General features: G+C 38.0%; 1 protein-coding gene across 2 annotated transcripts in view; it reads left to right on the plus strand.

The window, feature by feature from the left end:
* The first annotated feature begins 46 nt into the window (after positions 1 to 46).
* Positions 47 to 19,925, plus strand: part of LOC148415209 (uncharacterized) — a 32,720-nt gene continuing 12,841 nt past the window's right edge. The window contains exons 1-7 of one of the 2 annotated variants that reach the window (XM_088430117.1): positions 47 to 258; positions 7,141 to 7,198; positions 8,311 to 8,472; positions 11,859 to 12,056; positions 15,252 to 15,410; positions 17,605 to 17,685; positions 19,509 to 19,644. In XM_088430117.1, coding sequence (XP_088286243.1) covers positions 197 to 258; positions 7,141 to 7,198; positions 8,311 to 8,472; positions 11,859 to 12,056; positions 15,252 to 15,410; positions 17,605 to 17,685; positions 19,509 to 19,644 — 856 coding nt within the window. In that variant the 5' untranslated portion in view covers positions 47 to 196. Of the gene's footprint in view, positions 259 to 6,997; positions 7,199 to 8,310; positions 8,473 to 11,858; positions 12,057 to 15,251; positions 15,411 to 17,604; positions 17,686 to 19,508; positions 19,645 to 19,925 lie in introns of those variants that run through there. The other variant, XM_088430116.1, reaches the window with a different exon arrangement.

Genomic DNA, 19,925 nt, shown 5'->3' on the forward strand with positions numbered 1-19,925 from the left:
CGACTCTCACTGTATTGTGTCATCGTTGTGTCCGAAGATTTTGACATTTTGTTCGCCTTCATTCGGTAGGCTTTTTAGCTGGCAGCGAAAGCAGACCAGACAGTGAACATCTTTACTGTCGCGCTGGTATTACAAGCTGCCTCGTAGGATCGTTGACGGATGCGGTTCGGAGGATGAAAGTGCGAGCTCTGCAGTAATGATGCGTTTTATTCTGGACTGCCTGAGAACATCGAGAGCTCGAAACCCAAAGGATGAAGGGTACTGAAACGTCTGTTTCATATTTTTGCTTGACCCATTCGTGAGAATACAATCCTTGATCTGATTTACAAACCTCTATACAAAGACAATCTTGATTACCAATTATGATTTATGACTGAGAGCAACCATTTGGGCCAATTACGGTGGCTGGAACGCGCTGCAACCGGCAAAATGTAACAAACACAGGAATGAGGCAAAAACAAAGCAATAACTGCAAATAAACAAAAACAAAAAACTAGAAGCAAACCTACAACAACACAGGTTCAAAAAAAATCCCATTTAAGATTAAAAAAAGAGAGAGAGCAGGCACATTAAAAGTAAATTAATAAAATTGATATAATCACATAAAAAAACATTGACGCAACTTAATAAAACGCAAATGCAAAAACATAAATACTAACTCCAATGATAACAGTTGCAAAATATACTGCAAACTGACGCCGCAGAGTGGAGGACGTCAGTGGGAGGCGGGGCCGAAAGCCATTGACCAGCCAGTGACGCCAAAGAAGTGCATATGTATTAGTAGCAGTTATTAGGAAAGACAGAGAGACAGTATGAGGAATGGTTTTGGTTTGATTTTCCCCTTCAACGCTTTCTGAAAGTCTTTACTTCAATTCTCAAATATGTCAGTAATTTCACCTTGTGATATAGTACCACTATACTTTTCTACCCTCGTCATTTTGTACTATGCGCTGTTTCTGTCACAAGGTGTCAATAATTTCAAAGATTTAACGCTCATGCTGGTATAGATGTTAAAAAATGAACAGAAATAGATGTACTGACCAAGGAATGAAAGCGTAAATTAGTTTTAAATGACTTGCATTCTTCTGTTGTAAATTTCCCAACATACCACAACCGAGCCATTCCTCAGAATATGTCAGTCTGAGTTGTTGTTTTTTTTTTTAACCTACACGTTGAAGTCCATGCCATCTCTCACCTCTTTCTCTTTTTCTGTCTGTCTCTCATAACATTTTATACTATATCGTCACCATATCATATCAACAATTAGTACTTTGAAATCCTGTAGTGCGACTTGCAGGCCAATGCGTTTTAGTCCAACCCGAAGGGGTTGGCAACCCAAAATGGTGAAAGAACCATATTGAGAAAAAAAAAAAATCTGCCTGGAGCCACCAATAAAAAGCAAAAGCCTTAAACAAGCCTTATAATGACAACAGCACATGCAATAATTATCTATATATTAGCCTCATCAAAATACCTAGGTAGGCTAGTGAGATAGAAGCATAACTTCTATTGAAGCGCATCAACTATCAGCATATTATGTTGTTGCAGCTATTTTTATCTCTGTTCCATTATTTTGTCGCATTTGTTTTTTTTTGTTTTTTTTAGAACTTCGCGTCCACATCATTTGTGTGAATGTATCTTTTCCTATTTTACAAAATTTTTCTTTTATTGTGTTTGCTTTTTTTTTTGTTTACAGCTGTTTTAATTTCTGCAGTTTTTTGTGCACTTTTGTTGTAAGTTTTTTTCATTTCAATTTTGTGATTGCATATTTTTTTGCTGTAATTTTCTAATCTTTTTGCATTTTTGGATGCAGTTTTTTTTCTGTTTGTTTGCTTGTTGTTTGGCGTTCAGTTCACGTTCATAGCTCTGCCAGTATGGAGTAAAATCGCTGTCAAAAAGACATACGCGTGTTCAACAATTTGTATGAGTACAACTCTCTTTTTACAACTATGAATATATGAGACACCACATATTTGCATGAATCTCTCCTTTGGATTCATGGTTCTGATCCTTTGCATTTGTGGATCTGGTTATGCAAATGAAGATGACGTCACACCTAGCTACCAGGCAAAGTCAGCCAATGTGTATCTGCGAGTCATCCGCGCAGTCATTATTCATGCACACCTACGTCTTTTTGTCAGGGGTTTTACTCCGTATATCAACAGCTGATAGTTGTGTGAAGGTGAAAGTCTTTACACATATGTTATGTTTTTTATTCCGCCGGTTTTTGACGCATTTCAACTCATTCCCAGTTCATCTGATTCACACCGTTCCAATTTCATATTATTCCAATTAATCGTGCGACGACTGCTTCCATTTTTCTCATTCCAATTATTTATCATTTTCCCCCAATTTCCTGTTTTCCACCCCAAAAATCCCACCGACTTAACATTGGGTGATTTTAGATTTAATATGTACAGCTATCACACGTCATATTTTCAATATTTTTATCATTTATCTCACTTTAGGGATCATTCCCATTATTCCAGTAATTCATCATTTCCAATATTTTCCCATAATTCCATATATTTCACCCTTTTAATAATTTACAATTCATTTCCAATGGGAGATTTAACATTTCAGATTTCATATTGACAACATTTAAGTCATTTATATTGCCTTATGGATCATTCCTATAATTTCAATAATTCATACATATTGATATTTTCCCATAATTCCATATTTTTTACATCAATATTCCAATAATCATATAAAATTGGGGATTTAAATTTCACATTTTGACCGCCATTTTATATTGACATTGAACTCATTCAAAGTTTCTCCTTATGGATAATTGTAATAATTCATACATATGTTTTCCCATACTTATATATTTTTTTTTAACTTCAGTATTCCAATATTCATATCCAATAGAGATTTAACATTTCACATTTTCAGGCTTCCTGCTTCACATTCACATTTAACTCATTAATTTCTTCTTAGGGATTTTCCCCGTCATTTCAATATTAATAATAATCATTCATACATATGAATATTTTCCCATAATTGCATATTAAATACTACATTTTTTAGTCTATTCAAATGGTTCCAACATTATATGTTAATGATTCTCCTTACCACTGGCATACACTCCCTTTCACCTATTAATTGATGTTCTTGCCATTCAAATACCCTCACAATTTCCACTTTTTTCAGTTTTTACCCAGTTTATATTATTTGGCCTATTCAAACCTTTCAAACCTTATATGTTAAAGATTGTTCTTTCCACTGCCTTACACTTCCTTTTACCTTTTAATTCATGTTTTTGCAATTTGAATACACATAAAATATCCACTTTTTTCAGTTTTTCCCTTGTGTCTTCTACATTATTTGGCCTATTCACAGTGTTTCAACTTTATATGTTATCCCCACTGCCTTAATCTATTAATTTATGTTTTTGCAATTTGAATACCCACACAATTTCCACTTTTTTTTTTAGTTTTTCCCCTGTATCTTCTATATTATTTGGCCTATTAAAACGGATCCAATTTTAAACTATTCACATTTCTCCACAGATACAACCCATTCAAACATTCAATGTCATTCCACCATTCAACGCCTCTTCCTTCAGGGTTTACGCCTTCACACGCAATTTCTTCAGGAATTAGTTGTTTGCCTCATTTTCTAGTTTGCAACGTCTTTGTCCAATTTAATGTCAAATGTCCAACTTATTCATAAATTTTTTTGAGAAACTGGACTGACAGGCTTATGACCTGTGACTCCAAATCCATATATAGTTGTGATATCATTAATATACATTATAAATTGTTCGGTCACAATGTTTTTCAAGAAATAAACTGCCAATTGACCACAATAAATAACTAAACAATAAATAAGACTAGAAAATGTGCAATTCCTGAAGAAATTGCGTGTGAAGGCGAAAACACTGAAGGGAGAGGCGTTGAATAGTGGAATGATGTTGAATGTTTGAATGGCTTGAAGTTGTGAAGTATTCTGAATATTACAAAGATGGAACGGTTTGAATAGGCCAAATAATGTAGAAGATACAATGGAAAAACTGAAAAATGTGGTATTGTGGGAAAATTTTGAAGAGGAAATAGGAATTCATGGAATGGCGGGAATAGGGGGAATTGATAAAAGCTGGAATTGTGTAAATCGAATGAGTAATGGTGAAGAAAGAAGGTTACAAAGTTTTGGTGAGAGCGGTGAGAACAGTGGGAACGAATGAGGAATTATTTGTCGTAATATTAAAATAGTTTTGAAACATAGGAATGTGTGAATATTAGAAGTGATGAAAATGTGAAAGGAATGAATTGAATAATGTATAAGTAAAATGGGGAAGCTTCAAGTGTGAAATCTTAAATATGCCATTGGGAATGAGACATGAATTATTATAGGTAAAGAATAAGGAATTATGGGAAAATATTAATATTTATGAAATATTTGAATGGTGGAAATGATCCATGAGGTGAAATGAAAGCGTTAGATTTCATGAATGTGAAATGGGAAAGCTCAAAATGTGAAATGTTAAATCTCCCATTGGGAATGAAGGGGGGAATCCGTGAATTACTAAAAATGTGCATACATGATCCTTAAGATTGAAGCTTGATGAGCAGTTGAAAGTTCTTGTTTGGCGTTCAGTTGACGTTCAATTCAGCCATTTTTTCTGCTTTAGGCGCATGCACGGCACGAGGACCTCACAGACTGATAGCTTGCCTGGTAAAAGCTTGCCTTTTGCCTGGTAGCTTGGTGTGACATCATCTCAATTTGCACATGAACTCAAATCCAAAGTCTCAGATCCACAAATGCAAAGGATCATATCCATGAATCCAAAGAATTCATGCAAAGACATGAAATGGGGTCATAGTTGTGCAAACAAGAGTTGTATTGATAATACCTGGCACTCACACGTCTTGATTTGTAAACCCAACACAATTTAGAATCGCACTCATACGAATTGTTAAACACGCATACGACTTTTTGTCAGCGATCTTACTGGTCGATCTTACATATACTGGCAGCAGTGCATTCACCCCCGTCAGCCACTGTAGACAATTGATGCAATAACACAGCTGATCACGAAAAGCCCCACCAACTGAAGACTAATGCCTTTTTCTGCTTCATTCACAATGTATTTCCTGTTCCTGTTTTCAATACATTACAAGCTGTTTTACAAATGGGAAGACTGGTTAGCATGTTCACCCTGACCTGGTTGCCAGCCAATCCAGGACACACAGGGATGAACAACCAGTCATGCATCCAATCACAACTAAGAACAATTTCAAGAGTCCAACATACCTGACATCGAGGTTGTTGGAGTGTGGGAGGAATCCAGAGAGATTCTTCCCAGAGACCCGGAGAGAACCCACACAGGCTCGGGTAGAACATGCATACTCCAAGAAAGAGGGCCAGAGCCATCTGAAATTGAACGGTGAGGCGGACGTGCTGACCACTATTCCAATGAGCTGCCATATATTCAGTATATACAGTATACTGTTTATACTGAGTGTTCTCTTGTTTGTCGCGTTGAATGGGAACGGAAAAGCCCCAGGAAACGTGAAATCCCAGTACCATGGACATTGTACTTACATAAATAAAGTGTCTGAAATGTGTTTCGTAAAACCCTTCCTACCTTTTTTCCCAGTGATCTCCGAACTGCAGTATGGAGGTTAAACAGTCTCTTTTTGGATACAAACTTTCTTTTTCTTTTTCAAAACAAAGCAGAGCGTGCTTGGGCGCAGAAAGTGCTGCTCACTAAGGTCTGACCGTAGCACAGAGCGCTAACGCTACTCCTCCGCCTTCTCCTGCTCAATCCCACACTGTATTTCAATTGCTCTTAAAGGGCCAGCCTCAATCTGTGTCGTCGCTCCTTTCTAGGTACCCGCACCCCACCCCCTCACCCACATATAATTCTCTTTTCAGCTCAAGCGCACAGAGCCTGAAGTCGTGTAGTTTTTGCCAAAACACCCCTATATAAAGACAGATGTAGAAGAGCAGTGGTTTAGTTTTAAGTGCCTTTATTTGAGTGAGTTTGTGTGAGTGTAGGAGTGCATCATGGGTTGCTGTGAAGTGATGGCCTTTTGAAGAAAGAAAAACCCATCTCACTGGCACTCCTACAAGACATGACACTCTTACAAGACAAGTGATTGTCCCCCGGCATGGCCATCAATCAATGAGGAGTGGATTATAACTCCTGTGCGGGAGTGGATTACAACTCTTGCCCTCATTGGTCGCGCCAGGACCGAATCACATGTGCTGGGGAAGTGCCCATGAGCTGATTGACAAATTGCTTGGCCAGTCAGTTGAGAACAGTACACCATCAGTCCCTCAGTCTCTGACTGTAGATGATGCACAAGCGCAGCTGAGAGTCCGGGCGAGGAAGAAAGAAAGCTTTGGGAATTTCTAGTGTAAATTCTGTTTGTTTTCATGTTTGGTCAGCTACAGGCTTCACTTTAGTTTGGCTTGACCAGTCAGTCCTGTTCCTTTTCACTTCTTAACAACCTGGTAATGCAAATCATCATATTTTACATTATTATTTATTTTTTGCGAAATTATTACGTTTCCTGCACAGTGCAGCAATGATGTCTGCCCAGGGCAGGGAACAGAATAAGAATTTGATTGTGTAGTGTTACTATGCATACGACAATAAAACTCTTGAATCTTTTCATGAGAAAATGAAAAAGATTTTGTTATTTTTGGTCGGCTGGCAGAGAGAACTGTGTTCTGTGGCATTTTTATGAATGGCTCATTGCCTGATACAGAAAACTGCAAGAGCAAATAATGGAGGTGGGCGAGGGCTTCAGGAGGAGAGCCAATTGGTGTGCGAAAAGAGAAGGATTGTAATGAATTTCAATCACTAAGTTTCCTTTGAAACCGACACGCCCACTTTACCAATGCTTAGTCTGAGTCACTTTCCTCCCGTGCCACAATGGTGCAGTGTGGCTCGTTGCTTGGATGACGACGGACACAGTCGTATACATTCTGTCACGTTCGCAGATGTAGCTCCGCCCCCTCTACAGTGGCGCAACGGCGAGCAATGGAGGAGCCAGCATTGCAGCAGGATAAATTAGACAGCTCATGGGAAGGAAGGCATGATGGAGGAAAGGCAAATTGGAAGAATGAATGTTCCCTGTCCTCGCTCCTAAAACACTCTTGTCTTCTCTGCTGGTCGCCTCCCAGGGAAACTGACGTCGTGGAAACGGATGAGAGGGTCCTCAGCAAGTCATCCGAGATCAGAGTAAGAAGACCGCAGCACCTTGCGCTGGTGTGTGTGTGTGCGTGTTTTTGCACGTTAATTACCATTTCATTTTTTACGGTGCATGTCCTCCCAGTTTTGTTGCATGTTTCACCATAGTCATCGATCATATATACATAGGATACGCAATAATGTAGACCAAAATAGTTTGCGTATGTGTTCCATGCTCAATTCTGCAATCACTTCATTTCCCAGAATGCTCTTGTGTTACGCACCATTAATAATGACGTGTTTGTATATGGCGTTATATTTGTGCCACAATTACGAGCGCGCGAAAAAAAATTTGAGCGGAGAAAATCAAACTGAGCGCCATAGTTGTAGGCCTCGATAGAATCAGTAAATCAAGCTGTTAAGCGTGGAATAGAGTTTAAATGCAAACTATTTTTGTTGTTCAGAACATTACATTAAAACCAATGCCTGTTGGTTAATTCATATTTATAAGGTGTTTATTAGTTGTATATTAATTTAGTTATAAAAGCTCACTTTACCACTGGTTCTTAGTCCAGTTTTTTTTTTTTATATTTGTAAATGAATGATTATGTATGAAGTCTTATGTATTGCCTAATGTGTAACTGAGATAAAGAGTGCTGTATTATTTGGTATTGACACATGGCCTTTTAGTAGTTTGCGATTTTAATATAGCTGGGATATGCTGCATTGATTGTTTTCTCGACTGTTAAAAATATACAGTATAACAAGTCATGTGTAAAACCAAACCTTTCAAGTGGTGTAACCTTCTTGTATTGTTACATTGTTCCAAAACGCCTGCCATAACTTCAGTCTACCTTGCGTGACAATGATGAATCTATATTTTTAGTACATGGTGGTGTCCATGATTGGCAACAACTTGCTATTGTATTACAAATATATAATTTGTACTGAATGTTTTACCACATGTAAATCTTTGTGTTTAAATGTCCAACAACATATCATTGCATCATCTCAAATGCTCACTCACTCCTTGACATTCAATATAAATGCTGGCATTTTATTTTTGTTTTGGATTACCTTTACATCACCATTTTATCATTTCATGTGATGTCATAGGTATATGCTCAAAATGAGTAAATGTGCTTGTGTTTTTGCATTTGTAGGAGCTTCAGAATGCCGTAGCAGTAGAGAATCTGGAGCTGCAGGAGCAGCAATCAGACCGCAAGGAGCTTGAGGAGACACTGGTCAAATTAGAGAAACACAAAGAGAAGCTTATTCAGCAAATAAAAGCTACCAGGCAGCTCTGTTATGAAGAGAGTCAACAGGTAAATTTAAATTCATTCATGTACTGTACTAATTCATTATGGCAGACCGAAAGTGATTCAATAAATACATCCACCATTCAATAATCAAATAAAATTGTCAGTGATTAATTAAATGTTTCAATATTTAAATTAACATGTATTTAATGAAATGTTTCTCGAATTATTTGAAAGTTCTATTAATTCATGAAACATTGATTTAATTGATGATACTTTTAATTCATTAATGAAACACTAATTAATGACACGTTGAATCCATCAATAAAATTTTTAATTAATGACACTTTTAATTAATTAATGAAACATATAATTAATGACGTTTTAATTAAGTGATGGAACATTTATTTTATTATCGTTTTCCTTGCCAGCGACAAGAATTATTGTCATATAAAATACTTGTCTGCCAGTAACTATTTTTTTCTATTATGAATAGAGTGATGACAGGTGGCTACCGCTTCTCTTACTTTTACACTTATTGAGCATTGTCGTAATTAAGTGTGATGGAATTTGATGGGAGTATTTTTCTTGATAGCTGTGAAAGATGTGATCAGCTGGTTGCCTTTTCCGATAACCCTTGCCACCGATAGAGTTAATGACACTTTAAATCCTTAATAAAACATTTAATTAATTAATTACACTTTTAATGAATGACAAAGTTTTGTGGAGTTTCATAAATTTATTTTAGCTGTTTAACCCTGTCGTCAATGTTTGATGGGCAAGCCCTAACACCTGATTGGTCACTCTGCTCTTCAAGTCAAGACAAAGCTAGGTAACCAATCAGATGTTAGGATCCCCCCCATTAAACTTTGACGAGCAAGGTTGACAGATAAAATTGATGAAACGCCACCAGTCGACGCGATGTTTCATGAATTTAATTTATCTGTCAACCTTGCTTCTCAAAGTTAATAGGCGGTGCCAAAGCCTGTTTTTGCTCAAATCTCTTCCAATCCAATGCGTTGGCGTGAAGTAGCGGCTACGATGACGGAGAACCTTGGTGAGCTTTCAAACGAGTTAGCTATAGATACTTTAGACCTCGCTGGGCCTGTAGAGAAAGATTTTATACAACGTAAAGTGGAGGAACGTATCGGCACTTTTGGTTCTCCATAATTTATCGGGTTGATCAGTAAATTACTTCGCATTTGCTCATTAATAATGCATCAGGTTCAAACTTCAGGACAAACGTTTAAAGTGTGGAACATCTTAAATGTTGGTTGACATGTAGAGGTTTCAAAGAGCGCAGAAAGAAAGCACTTTGCACAAAAAGGTAAGATAGCTTTCACTCCACTGTGGTCCAGCTTGGGTATCTCGTGTTGCTAATTTTTATTAATTTATGAAAATAAACCCTCGTCAATATGAAATGACAGAATCCTCAATGTACAATTAAATGATCAATATTGGATGGATTAATATTTGGGAGTGATGCTTGTGTATATATATATATATATATATATATATATATATATATATATATATATATATATATATATATATATATATATATATATATATATATATATATATATATATATATATATATATATATATATATATTGTTGTGCTGTAGAGTTATACTTGATTTATTTACAAAGTGCATATATTTTCTTTTCAATTCAATGTGTTAAGTTAGAAACAAATAATGTATACGTTTCTGGTGATGGTGATTGGCGGGAATGACAGACATCAGACTTGCTTATCACTGGCAATCACTGACTTGTGGTGTGCCTCGATACTTCCAAAGGAAAAAGTGTGCCTTGGCTCAAAAAAGGTTGAAAAACACTGATCTACATACTCGCTTTATAATGAGAAGTTGTCAAATCACAAAAACATCATTCGATATAGAGAAGCTGTGTATTGATGTCTGGAAACAGACATCACTGGAAAGAAAACAATTTTGTCATAGGCACATATTTAGTAACATTGTTTTTCTAAAGTGATATCTGGATTTTGTCAGTATATATTTAGAATGACACATTGGGATATTATTGTGTTTTGTTGCTCAGGTCTGAGGATGGCGTTTCATTTCGTTGCAGTATCCTCTGGAGGCTCATTATTATAGTACACTTAGTCATTTTGATAGTAGGCTAACATAGCTGAGTAGTTAAAATACCAGTAAAAAATGAGTAGTAGTGTTTCAGAAATAACAGATCAATAGAAAATCATCTTACATACTCATGTGTGAGATCCAGGACAAAAATTCCTAGTTAATCGATAAAAAGGTAACAAAGCCTCTTTAAGCATACATCTTCTTTTTAAATAAGGAAAGGGGTAAGTGATCAATCTTCACCTCCGTGAATAGGTCAGGTAGTGAAGGAGTAAGTGTGACAAAATTATGAACATAGGCCACAAATGTTACAGTTGGTGTAAAATACCATCCACCCATTTCCTAGAGCCGTATATTCCCACAGTGGTCGCAGGCTTGCTGGCGCCTATCTCAGCTGGCTGCGGGCAGTAGACATAAAATACATGTAAAGCAATTACTGAGTATATATTGTGGCAGCATTATGTGATATGTTTTCCAAAATAGCAAGCTATTGCTTTTAACATTGAGTTTGAGAACTACTGTATTTATTGCTCATATAAAGCAACCAATTCTGGTGAACTCTGATGGTAAAGAGCAGAGCTACTATTGTGTAGAATGTCTGTTTCAACCACGAACAATTAATAAACAACAAACCAGAAGGAAGACAAAAACTTTTTCTCGCGAGGGAAGCGGACAGGGACTTGCACTGTCTCAGATTGCGTTCCGGTCTGTTTACACTTTTTGTCCGCCCCTCTTTTATTCATTGTTGGCCCTAGTTATAAAACGTCTGGCTGTTCTGAAAGCTTAGAGAAGACATTATGGCAGCAAGGTAACAATCAGTTTCTGATAGTGGGGGACGTCAACAGAAAATATCCATGTCTACAATATACATGTTGCAGAGACAAATATAGGATAATCTATATACAATTATTCTAACATAAAAATCATCCCAAACCAATTCAGATTGGTTTCTTTAACGCAATTGCTATATTTCAAATAGGCACATTCATTCCATCACTACGGTCCCCTCAGACATGTCTCAAATCATTTCACAATATATAAGCACACAAACACACACGCAAACACACACACACACACAAATTCTTCTGAAAATGAATTTCAGTTTGTAGCTCTGAATTTCTCTGCCATAAAGGCAGGATTGAACCCATAATTGTTAGGATTTTGCTGATCTCTGCTAATATTGTTCCTTCAACTCTTTCTGTTACTGTTTCAATCTTTGGGTCTTTCTTTTCTCTACAATTGATAATATCCCCATTTACACTGTCACCAATTTCCCTATTAAGGAGGTGGAAGTGAAACAAAATGTACAACAGCGTTTTAATGTGTAAACATCTCTTGTATTTTTTAGATCCTGTCTCTGCAGGCTGAAGAGGTTAAGCGGGAGAGTCAGGTTGAGGAGTATGAGCGAGAGCTTGCCAGAGCCAGATGGAGATTGAGGAAGCTCAAAGAGGAGGTCAAGCTGGCCAAAAAGAAGATGGAGGAGGCTGGAGAGAGGAACTATCCTCTCCAGGATTCTATTAGGCAGTCATATGAGGAAATTCTGCAGGTATGAGAGAAAATACACTTTGGATGTATGAACAATTTACAATATCGATTTATTCTGATTATCTAAACCAGGATCCTCAAGCATTTTTGTCTTTGTAATGTCCCAGGGAAGGAAATGGGGATGGGAGAGTTGAGTTTCATTTGAATAAATATAAAATATGTCAATAAAAGGAGCAGAACCTGATTTTTTTTAAATACAACTATAGCTGCTTTCAAAACATACAATTGCTAAAATTACATAGAAATACTTAATTCCTTCACTGGCCTCCATGAGTTAACTTTTTTAAGTCATATACTTCGGTGCCAACCACAAATTAACTTGTTTTTTGTGTGACTTTAACGTCTGTACAGTATACAATACCCTCCAATATTATTGGTGCAAAGCCGTAACCTCTTCATTGTAAGATGACTGGAACAGAGATTTTGCATTGGAGAGAAACAGACTCACACTGGTCCTGCTGTCAAATCTGGCACTCAAAAAAGGTGTCTTGTGCCAGGCGCCTGTCTCTTTAAATTTCTGGTGCAGCAAATGTTTTCAGAATTGATAGCGCATAAACAAGCAATGAAATAGTACAAAAAAGAGCACAGAAGAAGAATGATGTTAGTTGACACGCATAGTTGCGCTGGCCAACATTAACGCCACTTGTCTAACATTAGTGCTACCAGAATCCCACAAGCGGCAGTCACGTCACGCGGGTTGAATTCAGGAACAACAGAGGTGTCAAATTTTGAGGATTGATGTGTTTGTGTAAGAGTGTTTTTCAGCTGATATACCAAGCATAGTGTCCCAGCTGGAGAAGGTGCAGTCTGTTGATCACTCCAAGGGCACTTGGTAAGAGGAGGGAGGACGCGGGTAGTCTGTGGAAATGTCCTATCCTGGAGAGAGTCCAGATATCAGTTTTTTTTGGAGCAGGACGACAAATAATGTGGTCGACTTTGAGTCCATGGCATAAGACATAATAGGATATGTCTTGTATGTTACAGTTTGAGCAGCTTCAAACCCTCAGATAAGATTTAATTGTCTGTGACATCACTCTACATCAGTGGTGTCAGACAAATTTTTATTTTGGTTCGCATTGTAGTGATAGTTTCTGTCAGAGGGCCGGAAAGACTGTGAATTCAAATACATTTTAAGTGTGTTGATCACACATTTACCAAGATTTGATATCAGAAGACGGCAAAAACTGTTCAAAAGAGATTTGGAGAATAAGAAAATGTTAGTTTTTCTCCCCCCAAATTTTTAATAGTTTAAGACAACTCGCAATTTTGGTATTTTAGTCAGAAACCTGAAGTCACTCCTATTTCAAGGGCCACAAAAAGTGAGGTGGCGGGCCGAATTTGGCCCCCGGGCCTTGACTTTGACACCTGTGCTCTACATGATGCAATTGATGAGTGGAAGCAGTGTAACAGTACTGCGCATGTTTTCATTAAAGAAATGAAGAACATGCTGATGTGTATGTTTTTTTCCGATCATGAAGCAAAAGAAAGCAAGTACTTTTATTCAATAGTGCATTCAAGGTGTGTTTAATGACCGCTCACAGTACCAGAGCTAATACATACATACAACAGCTCCTTCAAAGCATGAAGCTCAATGAGTCCTACGAGAGCACATTACAGAGAATATTACCTCGATACTAGTCAACCTGCATTGGTTTCTAGTAAACCTGGGATGTGACTTTCAGGTGTTGTCAATCACTTGAAAAATTATACACGGCTTAGTTCCTTCCTATTTCGTCTCGCATGTTCTGTCCAACTTTTGTCACAAAACACTGGTTTATTAATGACCCCACTGGCCAAAAAGAAGTCCGCTGGATCCTGGGCTTTTTCCATTCGCCCACCAGTGCTCTGGATTGCCCTGTCAAAGGAAGTTCGCGCAGAAACCTCAGTAAAGCTTTAAATCCTGACTGAAAACACATTTCTACACTCAAGCATTTAGTTAAAGAGTCTGTCTGACTGCAGCTTCCTTCTTCTCCTTCCTCCCCCTTTCTCCTGGTTTGGAGAGGGGGCTAGCTAGTGAGAGACAAATTGAATGCTGTCATGCGGACCTGCGCTGGTTGACCGATGCGGGTTTTGGTAGGATGGACTCACAAGGCCAGACAGTGAGGAGGCTCTTACCCTATCGCCTGCCGTCAAGGCATCTTTGCACTGGACACTTACTGCTTAATATGGCCAGTGTGTTATTTTTAGCACTTGACATCTAGTGCAACCTATTGAGCCTGGAAGGTGTCCCTTCTGAAGGTTTCTCACTTTCCCCAAATGGAATTTTTGGGTTTTTCCTTCCTCTTCTGGGCACTTTGTTCAGGGGATACCGTTGTGTATTGGTGATGTTCTATATGGTTTATTTTTCCCTGTGAAACCCTTTGAGACTGTGATAAATTAGGGCTATACAAATAAACTTGACTTGACAGAGGGTGAGGAAACTTTCTCTAATTTATTTGACAAAAAACAAAATAAAACAGGCATGCGTCAGCTCAGGTTGCAGGGCAGAGGAAGAATATTTACGCACAGAATCTGTGCTACCCTAGCTGCTCCGGCAGTTCATGGTGCTGATTGAACAAACAATTAAATTTTGGGGGGCAGTGTTTCCGAACATACCCACTCTCAGCAGTGGTGCATGGGCATCGGAGTAAATTTTTTGATCGCGGCCCTCGTTTTTGCCGCTGTAATTGTAATTGTATGACGTCAAGTACTACATTTTATGGATGGCGCCTATACGTTGACATTGTTGCTGTACCAACCCATCAGATGGGGAAATAACGTGGCCCAGCTGGAACAGGCACAGTACAGATTTGGACAGGACAGTCCAGTGTGGACAGCCATTCCTAAAAATCTGACTTTGGGAGAAATCGATTGGAATCAAATATGCCTGCTATCTGAACGCAACCAAAGAGTTGTGCTTGCCTATGGACCAATGAGCTATCTGCGAACCCATACAGAAACAGTCGAACCAAAGTTTCAATGCTTTCCACAGGCCATTCCACCCCTACAGTATTTGTGTGTGTGTGTGTGAGGGCTAACTAATACACCAGTGAGCAAAGTCGACTGGTTTGTTCTGAATTTTACAATATTTTACATTGATGTATTGCAGCAAAAGGTAACCTGTAGTTTTTGATCTTGTGATTGTTTCAGGTTGTTTTTTCTTGATTATACAGTAACAACACAACACAAAAAGCTGTCACTGGTGTCATCCATGCAGGAGGAGCACACTCTTTGTTCTGTGTCAGGTGGTCCAGTCACTCCAGAGTTTCAGCTTGATGGCTCAACATCTCCTGCCGACACAACTGAGGATGAGCCACTTCCATTGAGACCATGGGGAAGAAGCCAATCACTGCCTGCATATGCTGACCTAATCATGGTAAATAGTAATTAATAGAGAGTTTATAGAGTGCTTTATGGAAATACATTATATCGTTGTAAAATTTTCATGTGCCAAGTTGTTTTCAGAAATGCTTCATAAAAAATCAATGTTGTTTCATCAGCTCATAAAAGTCACTCTGAAATTCTTTTCTGAAATTATTGTTATTCCAATTATGATGCAATACTATGGGGTAAGATTGCTGTCAAAGCGACGTATGCGTGTTTTAACAATTCATATGAGTATTCATAAGAGTACGACTCTTACGAGACACAACTTCACGTCTTTGCATGAATCTTTCCTTTGGATTCGCGAATCTCTCCTTTGGATTTGTGGATCTGATTCTTTGCATTCGTGGTTCTGACCCTTTGGATTTGAGTTGAACATGCAAGTTGACATCACGCCAAGCTACAAGGCAAAGTGTTTGATGTTCTCCATGAGCCTGCGTGGGTTCTCTCCGGGCACTCTGACTTCCTCCTACACTTAATAAACATGCATGGCAGATGTATTGGACGTACTAAATTGGCCTGCAACCAGTTTTAGTGCCCGAAGTCAGCCAGGATAGGCACCAGGAAGCCTGCAACCCTTGTCAGTGTTACGTCTGGGCATGGTGTGAGGAGGTTTGGAAAGCAGGAGACCCAAAAGTGCAGAGAGCTGATAGGAATGTGGCTCAAACAAAGAAGGTTAAATGAAAACTGAGGCAGGATCAATGGGAACAAAAAATAATCCAAAGTACCTGTCAGATGGGGGGTGGGGTGGCACCAAAGCTCCAAAACCCTACCCTTCTCACCACCCCTTGGTCCTTATAAATCGCTAGGGAGAGCAGTGCTTGAAAAATCACAGCTGAGTCCACCTAAAACAGTTTATGGTTGGTTGCCGTTTGACCAACCTTAAAACTAAAAGTCACTCATAAAACACATGCAAATGTCCTACTTAAATGATTAAAAGTCCAAACTAAAAACGCACGCCATGCAGTCGACAGTCCACAAGGTTCCAACAAAGAGTCCTTCGCCATCATTCCTGGTCGGGGGCCACACATCAGTCACCTGTTGGGGAAACCAAATGGAGATACGGCAGGCAGGCTCTGGGAAGGGTAAAGCAAAAATGGTTCACTGGCCAGGAGAATTCACGCCTTTGTGGCAGAAGCTCCAGCCTCTGCCACTCGCGTACACAGGCCCTTAATGCACCGTTTTCAGGTCAAGGATCGGCAAAGGCCAAGCAGTAAGCACCAAGCAACAACGCTTTTCCCATTGACACGGCTCCAGTCAACATGAACATGACTGGATAAGCGGCTATAATGCTATAATGGATGGATGGATATAATATTGATTTCATAGAAAATGAACATTCAGATTATGATATGAAGCACGCCCCTAAGCACGCCCCTAAATATGATTTTGTATTTTCTCCTGCTTGATGACACCTTTCACATACTGGACACATCTAGGGAACGCAGACTTTGATTGAAGCCACCAGCAACAATAAAGATTTCCACTGGGGTGGGCGAGCGACTGCTTCTTCAGGATAGCAAATGGGAAGCTAAGTGCCATGCTAAAGTTAGAGTCTGCTGGTATGATGGACAGTATAACAACTGTCACCTCTCTTGGTAGATATGCATTAGAATTCAGCAGGTGTATCCACGTCTCTGTGATGAGAATGACACTGCAGTTTTAGACAAAGCTGGTGGTTGTCATCTGTAGCTCCAATTCATCCACTTTGTGGATAATGGAGATGGCATTGGAGTAGAAAATGCTCGGTAGCGGAAGTCAGTGAGGTTGTTTTCTTTGACTAGTATCTAGGCCCAACTGGCATCCGCGCTCTTCCTCTCTCTATGCGGGTTGTGCCCTTTGGTTTGCAGGAGAACCATCAATGGGGATTCTCGTAATCTCCCTTTGTCTGGTGTGTTGTGGGTTTGTCGGTATTCCCTTGCTACGGCCAGTGCTGTGTAACTTCAAAACTATAATGCATTATGTATTACTTATTACTGCAATTCCAAAATGAAATGAAAAAAAAAAATTGATGCACTGAGGGTGCGATAGGAAAGGCGTTAAGTAGTGAGGGATCATTGTATTTAGATTTATTTGATGATTTTAATCGGGAAAACTGAAAAAAAAAAAGAATTTTATAAGGCAGCCAAATAGTCTTTTTTTTTACAACACTTGATATAAATTATGCGTGTATGTTGTATGACCAGGTAGCCAACAGCGCACCCTTCTGCAATAATTTAGCAGATACCAGAGAAGATGTAGATGACAGTAGTAGCAGCTCACCAAAGGTAAGTCAACAGAATTGCATTCCATTATTCTTTCAAAATACATACATGTTACAATGCCATGATATTTATTGACGTTAATACCAAAACTGTATGTTCATAACCATAAGGCACACTGTTAAACACTGTAAGACACACTGTAAAACTCGCATTCTCAGTTATGGGTGCTATTTCTGTATTTAACTCAAACTATACCGTATTATCAGGCACACGCATGGTAAACCATATGCAGTGCTTTACCTCAGCAAAGTGTTGGGTCCCTGGGACCCGCAATACTAAAAAACTATGGGTCCCCACAGAAATGTATGGAGTACCAAAATTTGCGCATTAAAAAGGACAAAATTGGGAGTGGGAATCTTTCTCTCACTATTTGATTTCGATTTTGGAGTCTTCAATTCAATTCAGTCTCAATTTTCAATTCAAAAGGATGCAATTCAAGCAAAAAGATTTCTGCTTCAATCTATTGATGAGCAAAGAATCATCACACGACTTCAGTGTGCTTTGCAAGAAAGAATAAAAAGAGAAAGTGTCTTTTTTTAAAAAACATTTTGATTCGTAAGAAAGACACCTTTTCCCCTAAATATAATATGTGGACAACCGCTACTCTTTGAAGTTAGTTATAAATTTGATAACTTTTACATTTATTACAAACAAGATGAAAATAGACTTTTTCAAGTGATCTTCTAAATTGTTTGTGCAAAGCATTCAACGTGTGCTAGTTTGTTCATCTCTGAGCATATATAATAATTATAATGTATTTTTTGCTTATATAATTATTATGAATGTTTGTGAGTAGGCATGGGACGATATCAGAATTTGAGGTTATGTTAACCTTTAACAAAAATATCTCTGTATTGAAATCACAGTTCTAAAATGTATAAATACAAAATCTTTTGGTAAATAACAATTTTTATAATTATATAAACAGTTTGTTGAATAATTTTGTATGTTTGTGAGAAGGCATGGGACAATATCAGAATCTGAGGTTATGATAAACTAGAACAAAAATATCTTTGTATTGAAATGACTGTTCTAAAATGTATAAATACAAAATCTTTTTGTAACAAACAATGTTTGTAGATTATATGAACAATTTTGTTTATTGTATAAAGGAACAATAATATTTTGAAAGATGACTGATTTGAAATTAATTGCCATCGAGTGATAGTAGTTTATTTCCTATCAATTTTCAACTATTATGTCTATTAATAAATAGCACACTGTGGATTCTGTAATTTCATGTTAATTAGAGTCTCGTTTTCGAAAGCCAAAAATCTCCCAGACAGCCAACTTTGTATGTTTGGACTGGGGGGAAGTTCAATTGGTTTGCCTTCTTGACCCACACTTTAGCTCAGTATCATAAATGCTGCATGAAAGTAGCATAAATAACTGCGGTAACTTACAATAGTAACTCATGCTGACAAACCAGGAAGTTAACGTGATTAGTGAAGGCAGCCGAAGAGTATAAGTCACATCGAGAGGTTGCTCCCACTGCTGGTTAAAATTGCCTTGTATGAACTAAGTGTTTCACAACTTCCCACGAAAAAAAAAAAAAAAAACCTTGCGCCTGAAGGACGCACATTAATTTCAAAGTATGTGTCCCATTGCAAAAATATGCATCGTGGACGCAGACAAAATGGAGCACTGCACATGCTGCACAACCAAAGTCACACAACAACATTGACAGATTTGAAATTTACTGCACTCATAAGGTGCCCTATCCATTTTGGTAGAAATTAAGACTTTTAAGTGTGTGTCATGAAAATGTGGTCATTAAATGTGAATCACAATGTTACGAAGATGGAACGCTCTCATTTGTTCTGTAGATGGATAGGTCTAACCTTGAAGATGATCCAGAAGAGGGTGACTTAAGTGAGGAACAAGGAGGAGTAAAGGAACAGTCTATTCTCAACAAACTGGACTTCTATCAAGCTGACCCTTTTACGCATTGTCACATAGGCCGTATGTTTCACAAAAAATGTTGCATTCATCATTTTGCAGTTTAATTATTCAGCTGAGATGTTACATTTTTACCATGTTTTATGTTTTTAAATTAGTAGACTGCATCAAGCATACATGGTGCATATCCATTTTCTACATTGGTTTTGAACCCCAAATGCAGTTACTTCACAATATAACAGCTACAAAAGAAAGTTAATAGTGTTTTGCATTGGTTCAACTCCACTTTCATCAATTGTCACATTTTATATTTCTTAGTGTGTTTAATGTTTCTGTTCTATTCA

The sequence above is a fragment of the Hippichthys cyanospilos genome, chromosome 12 (assembly GCF_059441005.1).
Source record: "Hippichthys cyanospilos isolate Australia breed blue-spotted pipefish chromosome 12, RoL_Hcya_1.0, whole genome shotgun sequence".
NCBI classification, from domain to species: Eukaryota; Metazoa; Chordata; class Actinopteri; order Syngnathiformes; family Syngnathidae; genus Hippichthys; species Hippichthys cyanospilos.